This window comes from Echinops telfairi, unplaced genomic scaffold, assembly GCF_000313985.2.
Source record: "Echinops telfairi isolate 266 unplaced genomic scaffold, ASM31398v2 ScPeMD7_10;HRSCAF=50, whole genome shotgun sequence".
NCBI classification, from domain to species: Eukaryota; Metazoa; Chordata; class Mammalia; order Afrosoricida; family Tenrecidae; genus Echinops; species Echinops telfairi.
The window spans coordinates 10,277,061-10,291,652 of NW_022103907.1; the positions used below are offsets into that span (position 1 = coordinate 10,277,061).

At 50.0% G+C, this 14,592-nt stretch overlaps 1 protein-coding gene across 1 annotated transcript in view; it reads left to right on the forward strand.

Moving 5' to 3' along the window:
* Positions 1-14,592, forward strand: part of VIT (vitrin) — a 147,609-nt gene that overhangs the window by 119,122 nt on the left and 13,895 nt on the right. The window contains exon 10 of the mRNA XM_045287027.1: positions 12,268-12,371. Within this exon, the coding sequence (XP_045142962.1) occupies positions 12,268-12,371 (104 nt within the window). The remainder of the gene's footprint in view (positions 1-12,267; positions 12,372-14,592) is intronic.

The following is a 14,592-nucleotide window of genomic DNA, read 5'->3' on the forward strand; positions in this document are numbered from 1 at the left end:
TTTACACAATTGATGTATGTATGGATTGTGATAAGAGTTGTATGAGCCCCTCATAAAATGATTAAAAACAAAAACAAACAAACAAACAAAAAAAGTCCGGCTTAAAACTGCCAGCCGCTGCGCAGGGGAGAGAGAGTCGCAGCCTCAGAAACCCACAGGGCAGTTCTCCTCTGCCCCATGGGGTCACTGTGAGCCACAGCTGACTGGAGGGCAGTGCGATTGGAAGGCGTCAGCAGGCGTTGGAGGGGGATGTGGCTGTGGAAGGAAAGTCGGAGATGCGGTTGGTCGCTGGCTCGGAAGCCGAAGCCGGAGGAACGGACAGGACCAGCCGCGGTCCCTTCCAGGAGCTGGAAAATGTGAGGACACACCCCCTTCCTGAAGCCCCACCCCCTGAAGGAAGACAACCCTGGTCACGCCTTGGCCCTAGCCCACTGAAACGGACAATGGCCTCCTGACCGCCAGACTTAGTGCTGCTGGAGCCACTAGTGAGGCCTTCTTACAGCAGCCTTAGGACACCACCAGACACGACACAATGGACTTGCTTTGTCCTCTCTAGACACTAAGTCCTCGAGAGATTGGAAGGCACCAGGGGATGGGCCCAGGGGGTGTGACCAGCCACCACCAAGGACTTTAGAGCAAGAAAGGATGCCCTGGTGACAAGGGGTGAAGCCCAGAAAGGGACATTTTTTAAAAATCATTTTACTGGGGGCTCGTACAACATTTATCACAATCCACACATCCATCCATTGTGTCCAGCACATTTGTACAGGTGTTGCCCTCATCATTCTCAAAACATTTGCTTTCTACTTGAGCCCTTGGTATCAGCTCCTCATTTTCCCCTTCCCTCCCCACTTCCCCCTCCCCCATGAACCCTTGATAAAGGGCATTTTAATCTTTGGTTCTCCTCTCTCTCTGAGGTTGAGCATTACAGAATGATCTCCTGAGACAGGAAGGGCTAGCTCAGCTCCCAGGTTCCCAACAGCGGGGTCCTTCCTGAAAAATGTCCCCTGACCCCGTCAAGTGCTCAGGCTCCATTGCAGGCAGAGCTAACCACCTCCAGAACAGCCGCTCATCACCTGCCCACAGGGCTGTTTGCAAAGTGGCCACCCTGGGGGCAGGGAGCAGACTGCACTGGGTGACCCTGAGATGGTGAGACCAAATGACTGCCCTTAACATTGCGGTGCAGTGTTTCAGCGGAAATCTGCTATTAAAGAAAAAAATCCCCGTGGGTAGCTATGGTAACACACACGTTTGCCTAAACCCAGCTTGCAGGAGTCAATACCTACAAAAGGAATCTCAGTGCTGCCGTGGTTTTGTTTGGGGTTGTTTTTGTGGACCTTCGGATGGACGGCGCAGATGTCATCTGTCCCGATGCCAGCGATGTTTCCAATCACACGTTGTCATCTGCATGTGCTATTATTGTAACTTAAAGTGTCATTTTAATGTTGCTAGTCATTTGTGTTATTACAACTGGTGATATATGGCAGGGATGCCACCACAACCGGTGATATATATGGGAGTGATGATTTATGAGTAGCATCAGTGCAAAAGGTGTTACTAAGGATTCTTTATGATCCGGTACAAGTGGAGGTCTGTGATGCTGTGAGGTACCACACTGGGAGGTACCACACTGGGAGGTACCACACTGGGAGGTACCACACTGGGAGGCACCAGCCCTAGTGATACTGATGCACCACACACACTCACCTCTCTCTCTCTCTCTCTCTTTCCTCATCCTCCCCTTCCCCCTCCTTCTCCCCGTCCTCCTCTCCCTTCTGAGGAACATGGAGGCTCAAGGCCTGGTGAACTCTGAATGTAATTTTCACAAGAATCCTGGGCTTTATCTGTGCTCCCAACACACGGGGCTGGCACCACACTCAGAGAGATGGGTACACTTGACTTCCATGGCTTAGCTAACCACCTCCCCTTGAACGCAGGTTACATACTCATTGGGCGCAGCCCAAGGCCTCTGAGACCAGCCCCCCCTAGAGGGGAGGATGGCTATACTGCAGCGCATTAGAACTGCCTGGACAGCTTTAAAACTCCTGGTTCCCAGCCTCACCCTCGGGTCCAGGCCGTCAGAATATCTGTGAGAGATTCAGATGCGGCCATCCTTTAATGCCCCCCAGGGGTAGTGCCACTGGGCAGAAGTGTGACCATAGCTTGGCGGCAGGGATCTTCCCATGGGGGCAGAGCTGACCTCTGGGGCCTCAGGCCTCAGGGCTGCAGGACACCCCACACACACACACTTCCTCAGCAGGGGGAGCCTTTCTCCCACCGGCCAGCTGTCTGATCTCTCATCCTTCTCCAGACTGACTCCCTATTGCTCTCCCACCCCATGTCCCCGCAGCTTCACTGCCCAGACCTATGACCCTTAAAGCATCCCCCAAGAGATTCCCGCTCATCTGAGAGGTGGTTACTTGGGACCTGCAGAATCCGAATCTGATTGTCATCAGATCCCCAGGTGACCAGAGGCAGAGTCGCATGTGGGGAGCCCTGTGGCCCAGATGTCCACTTTGGCTCACTCACTGGGCTCTGTCACATGCTTACAGGTAGCTGGCTCTGGGATCAGCAAACTGTCTGTGTTTTCCTCAAACAGGAAGATAGGTTTGCTTGTGGGCAGGTAGGTGGGATTCGGGTTTCTAATTACACACATTTCTCACCCTAAAGAGAAGCCATAGCAGCCCCATGTCAACAGAGTAGGGTAGGTGACATGGAACCTCGGGGTGACTTTGAACCACCAACCTTGGGGCATTATCACAGTTGAACTCTGAGCCCTTTGTGCCACCCACAGACTCGAGGGGTCACCGAAAGTCAGAATCAACACAACTACAGCTCACAACAACAACAAGTTGGATTATAAGGCCGTGCACTGCCCCCGCCCCCCACCATCTCTGGTCCTTGGAAACGTGAGGACAGGTGGCACATCCCCTGACAAGGACACTTACATTGTGCGTAAGCTCAGAGTCATGCTGAGCCCCTCAGTGGGTTGGTCCAGGCCACTGTGCTCTGGGCTGCCCATAGCGGCTCTGCCCCTGTGGGGTCAAGGGCCAGAATCCTTTCCAGTCAGAGTCAGGCGTTATCCTCAAGGGACAAGGCTGCCAGGCAGCTGATGACTGGCGGCATGTTCCTAGAGAGTAACTTGGAAATACTGCGATCCATCTTCCCTGCAAGAGCCACACCAGGACTCTGACCAAGAGTCCGACCCTGGGCCAGACAGCAGGGAGAGACTCCGAGGTGGTGCCAGCAAAAGCCAACTCTAGCTTTCTCCCTGCTCCCATTTGGGAGAGAATAGCTCAATTTCAGTCTAGAGTGGTCCTTGGGATGCCCAGGACTCTCCAGGCTTTCATTCTGAGCAAACCATGAGGGCTGGCCACCCTGGAACATCCTCCTGGTCTCATGCCTGGCTTATCTCATAGATGATGTCCGTAAGTCAACAGTCTGACCACGACGAGAGGAAAACTCTAACTATGGTCAGACTGATTGATTGTAGCCTTTAAGTGATGACTTGTGGAAGATAAAAACTGTTTTTAAATAGTCTTGCTGCAGGGACTAGGAGGGGAGCCCTAGTGGTGTAGTGGTTACGCATTGAGCTGAGATCTGCATGGTTGGCAGTTCTAAACCACCAGCAGCTCCAAGATAGAAAGACTGAGCTTTCTACTCCCCTAAACAGTTAGAGTCTTGGAACCCCACAGGGGGTCACTAGGAGTCAGCATTGGTTCGATGGCAGGGAGTTTGGTTTGAGTGTGTAGGAAACGGATGGTATATATTTTTCTGCTGGCTCACAAAGACGCAAACAGGGTTTGTTCCATGTGACTGAAAGTGTTGTAGGGTAAAAAAAAAAAATCCAACTTTAACCAGAAACTAGGACTGAATGGACCTCTAAATTCCTCTAGAATCCAGGGATTCCCAAACTTTCCTGAGGAACAGAATTGCCTGGAATCCTGAGTTTAAGAGGGTGGGGGAGCCAGACTCGATTCCAGAGCCTTCCGTATGCTCTTAAGGAACCTGTACAGAGACTGAGAGGCAGCCATGAAAACAGAACAGGTGGGTGCCATGTGGAAGGAAATCAGGAAAAGAGTGCCCAGGCTCCTCTCCTTTCACCACACATATTCAGTCTGTGTGTTCAACAAATAAACCAAGAAGCCAGACGATCTGAAGGAACACGTGGCGTCAGGAATTGAGGAAGGAAATTGACAACCTGTGATATGCGGGTGTCACAGCCTTGCTTGCTGAAGAGGAAGAAGACTCGAAGCACTTATTGATGAACGTCAAAGACTACAGCCTTCGATCTGAATCACACTTCGGCGTAAAGAAAACCCAAACCCTCACAATTGGACCAATAAGCCACAGCGTCCTAAGCGGAAAAGTTGACGGATTTCATTGTTTCTTGGACCCACCGTCAATGCCCGTGGAAGCAGCAGTCACAAAATTAAATGACACGTCACCCTGGGCACATACGCCGTGAAAGACCTCAGGAAGTGTTGAAAAGCAAGCAGGTCACTTTGCGGACAAAGGTGCACCTGAGCCAAGCCGTGATGTTTTCAGCGGCCTCGTGGACACACGAAAGCCGAGCAATGGATTAGGAAGAGCAGCGAAGAATCGATGCCTTTGAGTTCTGGTGTTGGCAAGGAATATTAAATGTACTATGGACTGCCAGAGCGTCAACAAATCTGTGTTGGAAGTACAGCCAGAATGCTCCTTCGAAGCAAGCATAGCCTTGGACAGGTCCTCAGGCAGGACTAGAGCCTCCTGCTGGGTAAAGGAGACCCAAACCACAGCCATCGGTTGATTCCAGTCCATGGGGACCGTAGAGGACCTTATAGAACTGCCTGTTGGGTTTCCAAAACTGTCCATCTTCACAAGAGTAGAAAGCCTCCTCTTCCTCCCACAGAGCCACTGGGGTTCCAGCCACTGACCTTGCAGTTCGCAGGCCGACGTGGCCCCCACTGCACCTCCGGGGCTCTTGAGTATGTGTTTGGGAGAGTGGAAGACAGATTCCACCCAAAGGCAGAGGACAGGGGTGCTTTGTCCTGTTGTTGGCGTCGTCACCGACTTAGTGCCACCTCACAGCAAGGACAACAGGCCAGGTCTAAGGAATCTTAATTTCTTCCGGGGAGAGGCCTGGTCACCTGTAACAGGGGGTGCTGGTGACTTTTCTTATCAAGCAGTTCCTGCAAGCCCTGACGATCTGTCCCACTCCCTCGCCCCAGTCCCCCACGCCGTCTTTGGAATCACCTGTTGTGTCCACATATACACGAACCCCTCAGCCCCCTCTCTGACTGGTGGTCTTCTTGCTTCTTAAATGCTTACAGAGTAGCCATTTCCTATCCTACAAATGATCCCTTTTTGTATGAAGCCAAAGTCTGGCTCCCTGTAATTCATTAGTTCTAACTCTTCTTCCAAACACAGAACAAGTTAATATTTTCTCCTGGAACTGTGAGGCTGTCTGTTTATCCTCACCTCTTGCTTTCAAAGGAAACCTTGCTTTCAAAACCTGTGTTTCCCTTTCATGAGAACTTGTAATAAAATTATAAATGAAAAGTTTGCTTACAGGAAACCGTCATGGCATGACTCTTTGAAGTGTGGAAATACCCTCCATCGGTGAGAAGCACCCCGATGAGGGTCTTGGGCCCCCAGCCCATATCTCCTGAAAAAGGACCCATGTAGCTGTTCCCTCTGGGACCAAGTCTAAAGGCTAACCATTCATCATTCATGTCCATGACTTCATTAAATGATCACTGAACAAATATTTATTGAGTATTTGCCATGCCCCAGCATTCTGCCATTTGCTGGGGCTACTAACGTAAAATTCCATCTAACTGGCTTTATTTCCATTGCTTGTAAATCCTTTGATGGGTGAGCGCCACGGCAGTGCCTCCAGTCATAATTTTCGCAATTGGAAAAGGGTCGCCTAGGTTCCCTGATCCAACCTTTCCATCTGTTTTAGAAATAAATAAATGTGATAGAGATTCCCTTCTTCGGGGCTTTCCAACCTTGTAAGGGAGGCCATATTTTAAAAAAAAATAACATGAAATAAAATTAAAAGCAGCTATTCATTAGGTATATGAATGGCCAACTGTTTGCCTCAGAAGGTGGATTGATATTTCTCTGGCGTAACGCACCTCTATGATACAATTGCCTCATGTGCTTTCAAGAGCTGAACAACAGGAAAAGAAGGGAGGAGAACTGAGGCACTTTGAATGGTGATGCTGGTGAAGGGCATTGACGACCATGTGCCGTCAGAAGAGAAGTGGCTCCGTCATCGTAGAAGGAACAAAACCAGAATGCTCCTTAAAGTGAGAGTGAGGAGACGTCACCGTGCTTCCCTGGGATGTGTCACCAAGGAAGGTCAGTGGCTAGAAAAAGACGTCCTGTTCAGTGGCGTTCAGAGCAGAAACAAAGACAATCTTGAAGAAGCTGCATGGGCCCAATAGCTCCCCACCGGTCACAGAGCACAGAGACGCTACAGGACTGAGCAGTCGCTCTTTCTGTTGGGTGGAAGGCCATGGGTGGGAGCTGGCTCGACAGCAGCTCACCAGAGCAGCATGAAGTGACCCAGGCAGATGAAGCAGTGGTGCAGAGCTCAGGGCCGGCCGAGTACTCAACTCCAAGAACGCTCCAAGACTGGTGAGGACATGGACTTATGTCTACACTTACATCTCCCACAGTCGCTCACATTCCCTGTCTGCTAGGCACCAGGAGTAGGAAAGCTAGGTCCTGGCGTCTGTTCTCAGGGAGAGTCTCTATAGTCTGGGAAGGCGTCGGGGAATCAACCATTGCTCCCCAACGTGAGCAATGTTAGCACAGCAACCTGCACAAGGCCCTGGCGAAACTCTAGGCTCTCAACCAGGTGACGGGGGAGATGTTCCACAGGAAACCTTCTTTCCCATAAAAACTTTGAAAGGAAGTTTTACTTAGATAGATATTTAGATAAATAGATATCTTGAAATTATTTGTCCATGAGCCACCTTTAACTGATGATGAGCCACGAATCCTCAATAGTCATCGGACTCAGGATATCTTATAAAATGAGAAGATCTCGCCTACAAATCATATTCAAATGCAGCTATATATTTTTAATGAATTTAAATTATTATAGTTAATGAAGTCTATATAATATTATGTTTTGGCAGACAATTATATATGTGCTATTGATTTTGGCTAACACCAAATGGGACCCCTCTTCAGAAAAAGAGCACACGGTCACAAGCTCCAGGCCAGGTCTTTGAGAAGAGGTATCGCTGGATTCCTGGTTAATCTGCCTTCTGGAGACACTTAGAACCTATGAGACAGGCTATCTGCCGAGGACCAGGGAGAAGACCAATAGAAGTTCAGGAAAGAGACAATGCAAGTTCACTGATGGACTTTCATCTTCCCTTTCCACTAGAGGAAGCCGGGGAAGACACAAGAGAAACGGGAGAAGTAAGTCTGGTCCGGCCGGTGTTTGACGAGGCTGGAGTCAAGAATGCATACTGCTTTGGGGACTCAGGTCCCTGGGTGGCACAGTGGCTAAGGACATGACTAGTACTTGTCTTTATGAAAGTAATGCAGGCATTACTAGAGTGGTTTGGTTTTTCCCATCCCTCACACATTAGCTTCCTGTGTATGCTAAGCATATTATATGCATGTGCATGATATGTCTCCAGACACATGATATGTGGAAAATACAGCAGCTCAAAGGTCGGTAGCGTGAAGTCATCCAGAGGTACATTGGAAGAATGGCTGGGCGATTTGCTACTGAAGGTCACAGGCTTGAAACCTCGATGGGGCAATTCTACTCTGCAGACATGGTGCCACCATGCACCAGAATCGATCCGACGGCCGTGGACAGCACTCAGGATGGCTCGAAGAGTCAAAAGAGGGAAGAGCAGAAGAAGTGATTCACTGTGCGGTGCAGGTTTGGAGGATAAATGACTTCCGTTTGGGAACTCTCGAACCTGATGTGTCTGCGTGACCACCCTGGGTGCCACAAAGTGACGTGAGATGGATGGGCACCTTCTGGTGCATCTTGGGTGTTCAAGAGAGAGGACCAGATGTATCCTGGCATGCAAGTGGCCCCTGAGCTCCGGAGCGGATGGGATTTCCTGGTGAACTGCATACCTTAAGAAGAACCACAAGGTGCGATGTAGCAACGATGAAAAATACAACTTTCCTCTAGTTCCTAAATGCTTCCCCCCCACCCCCACCCCTGCCCCACTATCATGATCCCAATTCTACCTTGCAAGTCTGGCTAGACCAGAGGTTGTACACTGGTACAGATAGGAACTGAAAACACAGGGAATCCAGGGCGGATGATCCCTTCAGGACCAGTGGTGAGAGTGGCGATACTGGGAGTGTAGAGGGAGGGTGGGTTGGAAAGGGGAAACCGATTACAAGGATCTACATGTGACCTCCTGGTGAAGGGGTGAAGGGAGACGTCGGACAGGGCAAGATATGACAAAATAATAATTTATAAATTATCAAGGGTTCATGAGGGAAGGGGGAGCAGGGAGGGAGGGGAAAAATGAGGAGCTGATGCCAGGGGCTTAAGTGGAGAGCAAATGGTTTGAGAATGATGAGGGCAACGAATGTACAAATGTGCCTTACATAATTGATGTATGGATGGATTGTGATAAGAGCTGTATGAGCCCCTAATAAAACGATTAAAAAGAAGAAGGAGAGCCCCATGATGGAGGCAGCACTGTAGGAAACCACAGCATTTAGAGGAAGAGAGACGCGTGAGAATGAAAAAACCCTGGTTTCATCAGGCTGTGGGAGCAGAGGCGTCCTGGAGGTGCCACAGATTAAGCATTGGAGTGCTAACCTTAAAGTCCGAAGTTCAAGCGCACCAGCCATTCCAAGGGAGCGAGCGGAGGCTGTCTGCTCCCATAACGATGTACAGCTGGAAACCCAGGGCGCAGTTCCACTCCACCCAACAGGGTGCTTGTGCATAGACCAGCTTGGATCGGCTTTTGGTAGGCGCAAGTGCTGTGGGAAAGAAAAGGCTGAATTGGGCAGCGAGGTCGTCAGTGCAGCTGGAGTTTGGGGAGATGGAGGCAGGCTTTAGGCTTTCCAGGCAAGAGAAAGGGGTGAGCAAAAGGACAAAACTGGGGGTGGAGGAATGGGGAAAGACCATCACAGTTCATTTTGACTAGATTATAGAATACGGTGGGGCAGGCAGAGAAGGTAAGGGAATGAGTGAGAACGCATTCAAATGATAAATTGGAATGAAATGAGGGCTGACTTTGAAATTCAAGTAGGAAAAGTAACCATGAAAGTCACTGGCATTTTTTTTGAGCAAAGGAATTTGTATGGTCAGGGCTAAATTTGAGGCAGAGCTCCTTAGGTGATACACTTAAAACTGGCATTATATTGTATCACAGAGCCTCTGAGAACAGAACCTCTAAGAAGCAAAAGGGACCGGAGCTCAGGGTTGCCATAGAGACAGTGAGGCAGGAATAAAAGCAGGGATGGATGGAGAGGGTCTTCCTCACAGGTGGTTCTAGTGCAGTCAGGAAAGAGGGGATCCAGGCCACGAGTGCGGTCGCTGGGAGGAGAGTGGGTCATCAACGGGCATTGATCTGTAACATGTAATGCATAGGCCCTTCAGTCACGTGGGGAAGAAAAGTGCTGCGACAGTGCTCCGTCTCTGTGTGACTCCTCCCCCGTCATCTGCTCTCTGACTGTGATTGCTGCGGCTGCCAGCTCATCTAAAATGCTCAGCTTTCTCCGTTCTGCATGAACTGCTTTTTGGCTAGTCCTATCCATAGAAGTATGTGGCTTAAGACTCCATGTAAAACAACAACCCCAATCCTCACCACTGGACCAATCTGGGACAGCATGATGAACGGAGGAAAGGTGGAAGATGTCAAGGATTTTGTCTTGGATCCACAGTCAGCGCTCATGGAAAGGATAGAGAAGAGACAGAAAGATGAAATGTATTTGGTAAGTCAGTTGTGCAAGACCTCTTTGCAGTGTTGGAAAGCAGGGCTGTTCCTCTGAGGACTAAGGTACACCTGAGCCAAGCCATGGGACTGTTCATTGCCTCCCAGGCACGTGAAAGTTGGCTCTTGAATAAGGAAGTCCGAAGAAGAATTGATGTGTTTGAATCATGTGCTGGAGAAAAATATACCAGAAGTACCATGGACTGCTAAAAGGACAAACCGGTCTGTCTTGGAAGCAGCTCCTTAGAGGCGGCTTGGTGTGACTTCTTTACAGACTGTGGACATGCTGGCGGGAGGACATCGTGCTTGGTAAAGTGGAGGGGCCGCGAGGAAAGGAAGGCCCTTCACAGGCTGGATGGGCACAGTGGCTGCAACCATGGGCTCAGAGGACAATGGTGAGGATGACAGGACTGGGCAGTGTTTCGTTCTGCTCTACAGAGGGTCTCTGTGGGTCGGAAGGGACTCGATGGCACCTAACCACAACAATACACAGAAGCCGGTCTCTGAGTAATACAAACCTAAAGGTTGGCAGTTTGGACCCACCCAGGAGTAGGAGCACGGAAGCAAGGCCTGACAGCCTGCTTGCATAAAGACGACACACTAGAAATCCCCCTGGTTGCTGGGAGCCAGTCAGAGGCCTGGGAATGGGATTGGGTGGGCCGGGAACTCGGCTTTCATCGGGTGGACTGGATCCAGCTGAGATTTGATCCCGAGTGCGTGCGTGCATGCGTGCGTGCGTGCGTGTGTTTCAGCCTTTCCTGTCCTCCCTCCCCGCTGCTCTGGAAGCATGCCTTTGGTCATTTTGCTTCCACTTTTGTCTAAGACGAGTCCCTCGAATTCACTAATAAAATGGCAGGCTGCAGCCCAGCCTTTCAAGCCTCTTTACGTTTTCTCTTCAAACTTAGGTCACCTTGAGACGGCAGGAAAGACTACAGACACAGAGAAGGGTGCCGGCTGGGAAGGAGGGGCCTGCGCAGCAGGTCTTTTCTCTGGTTTATTTGCTCCAACCCCTCGCCAGGCCGGGGGGCCGTGGTTTTTCCCTGGTAGAATTTTGACCGTCCATGTTGGAGACTGGAGTTCAACTCCCAGCCAGTTCACCTCATTCACAGCCAACAACCGTCTGCCAGGAAGCCAGGTGTGCTGCCAAATGCTGAACAGCCGTCAGGAGAACATCTAGACCAGCGGTTCTCAACCTGTGGGTCGCTACCCCTTTGGGGGTTGAATGACCCTTTCACAGGGGTCGCCCGATTCATAACAGTAGCAAAATTAGTGATGAAGTAGCAACGAAAATAATTTCGTGGTTGGGGTCACCACCACACGAGGAACTGTATGAAAGGGTGGCGGCATGAGGAAGGTGGAGAACCACTGATCTAGACTAAAGCAGGCTAGGACGGAAAGCAGAGAGGCCAACTTCCGAAAACCAGCCACAGAAAACCCCAGGGTTCAGTCCTCAACACATCCCGGGGACAGCCCAGGACCAGGCAGCCCGTTTCATTCCATCGTGCATGTGCTTTCCATGTGGCAGGGGCCAAGGTGACAGCGGCTAAGAAATCACCAGCTCATCTTGTTCAGCTCCTGATAGACATGGATCCTCAGGCTGAGACCTGATGGTCTCGCCTGATGTCAGGAGCCACGGGCTAAGGAAGACGAGATGTTGCCTCGCCCGTGGCAATTCCAGTTCTAAGGGGAACTCGGGAAATAACTAGTAGCATAAATTATCCTCCTGTACAGGAGGGTCTGGGACAATCCAGGGACACTGGGCCCTCAATAGGCAGGATCCTCATGTTTCCAAAGTCCCACTGATGATCCTCATGTTTCCAAAGTCCCACTGATGGCCGTCCTGCTGACTAACAGTACACTGGGGGTTACGTTTGCTTTGTATCGAGGTGAGGAAACTGAGGCTCAGAAAAGTGAAGGGACTTCCCCAGGGCTGCGCAGCTAAGAAGTGGCACTGTCAGAATTAGAAGCCCTGGCTGCTGAATTCTAAACAAGCTGTCTCTCAGCGCATACACCGAGGGAGACGCTGGTCTCCTCCTCCCTCCATTACGTCTGACAACCCAAAGTCACCCTGTTCATTTCGATTCACGGTGGCCCTCAAGGACAGAGGAGAATCAAGGACAGAGGAGAATTGCCCCGTTGGGTTTCCAGGGCTGTAAATCTTGAGAGAGGCCGACTGCCTCATCTTTCTCCCTCGGAATGGTTGGTCGGCACTTTCAAGCCAGTTAGACTTTGAAGCAGCTTCTATTCTATGTGTATACAGAAGAATTGACGATGATTTCCATTTTTCTCCAAGAGTTGTAACTTCCCAGCTAAATTTTTATTTCTTCCACTGACTTTCCAGAGATAACCCCGCTACCCAATTTAACCTCAAGACTCACATGAATTCCAGAGATGTGAAAGCAGCCATCGAGAAAATCGCCCCAAGAGGAGGGCTTTCTAATGTAGGTATGTGATCAGAGCTCCGAAAATTCTATCTACCCGGTGGTTCTCTTTCTGTGTGGGTGTCTTGGGACATTCAGTGCGTTTTTCTGGTGAGCTACTGTCACGTTAATCCTGACTCGTGAAATACAGCCCCAGCTCCATGATGGCCTGGGGACTGAGCTTTTGTGAGCCATAGGGTTTCCACTGACTGATTTTCAGAAATACCCCTTCCTCCTAGTCCATCTTAGTCTGGAAGGTCTGCTAAAGCCTATTCTGCACCGTAACGACACATGAACCTGCACTGTCCAGAAATAAAACCAGAATCTCCTTCTATAATTCTACCACCGTGCCACCACTGCCTACTAACACACTTGTGGTAGTTACACGATCAACTTGAGACTATTAAGAGTGAAGGGGTGGAGTCTAGCCTGTCAATCAGGTCGCAGCTTTATGACCTCATTTAGAGGCCCAACAGAGATAAATAGCCCACTGGAGGCCAGATACACTCACTCCCTACGAGACATTCCTGTTGGCAAGCCACATGGAGCTATGCTGATGCAGCCAGAGCCCTGGAGCTGGAGGAACCACACGGAGTCCCATGCCAGCATTGAGATGCTTCCACCACCACTGGTTCCACAAGACTTTCCACCCATTGATCTGTGACCTTCCTGCATTCGGCATCATTGCATGGGTGTGTGAGTCTAAAAAGGAATTTATAGACTGGTATCAGACATATGGACTAATATCAGACTTATGGGCTTGATCTGGACAGGGCTGGGATGTTTTTCTCAATGTACAATTGTTCTTTGATAGAATGTTCTCTCTCACACATATATGAGTGTCTATGAATTTGTTTCTCTAACACAGTACTCTATGATGTGGTAGTAGTGGTGGTTAGGTGATCTCATGTTGATTTCAAATCAGAGTGGCCCCTGTGACAGGGCAGAACTGTCCCATTGAGTTGTGTAGGCTGTAAATCTTTACAGGAGCAGGTCATCAGGTCATTATCCCGCAGAATGTCAGGATGGTTTTGAACCACCGACCTCTCTGGTAACAGCCACGCATGTCATGGTTGCTCCGCCAGGGCTCTTTAACATTCTCTATGGGAATGGGGAATAATAACCCATCAGAAAGGATTCCTGTTGATATCTGTCTGCTTCCTAGAGTGTTGGCATCGCACCTGGGAGTCAGGATCGCTGTAAGAGAGATGCTGAAGAGCCGTGAGTGGCAGCATCTTCAGGACAAGCAGCACTGCTCTTGTGGCTCTTCCTGATTGGCCCACAAGCTGTTGGTTATTGAGCTTTATGTTTGTCACTAGCTTCATCGGAGAAGCTGCCCAGTGTTCCTGGAGAACCCTGCTCCCATCAACTCCTGTTGCAGCACTAGCTGTGTGTGGCGGGAATGCTCTATGTTTCAGGTTGGGTCTCAGGGGTGACCAGAAGTCCAAGTTCTAGCCTCAACGGAGTAAGTCCACACGTGCCATCTGTTGGTTCACCCAGAAGTGACTGAGCATTAGGAACCCTCTTTATACCACTCAAACTCCAAGACTGCCCAAGGGTCCATGCCGTTGAATTAATTTACAAATGATGCCTCGGCTTTGGGGCACTGGAGGGGCTGATTGCCCACTTGTCAAAGAATGGGTTCTTACCCTCAGAGTCCAGGGAAATGCAGACGTATGTCACAGATCTCACAGATGTGAGAATAGAACGATCCGTGGGAGGCCATCCTGGAAGTTACCATCACACTGATGAATCCTTCTCTCCCTGATTCCATTTACACCTCTGCAGTGACCGGGGTGTTCATATCTGGCCAATATAGAGCCTGTGCATCTTCATAATGTCAAATGACTGCTGGCCAGGCCCTCAGATCAATAGTCTCGTGTCACCAACATGATTTCTGATTTGCCTTTCCAATCAGATGTATCCTTACATCAGAGAGGTTCCAGGGGGGTGCACTGGGAAAGACTTCCGAAGGCTTTCATTCTCTGACTAAAGTAACGGCGGGCCATAACCTAAGCAGATGTCCTCCCTCGACTTCTGTGTTGACCGAGGTTTGCGTTCAGAAAACAGAATCGACTTCAGCTGGCCTAAGCCGAAGGAGATTTGTTTCAGAGCATGAAAGAGTTTCCAGAGTGAGTGGGCTGCCTAAAGAAACAGACTCTGAGCTAAGCTCTCAGAGACGGCTTCCAAGGAAGCTGCTGCCTCTTGCAAGACCAGGAAATCCTGTTCTCCACCCTTGCCAGCTC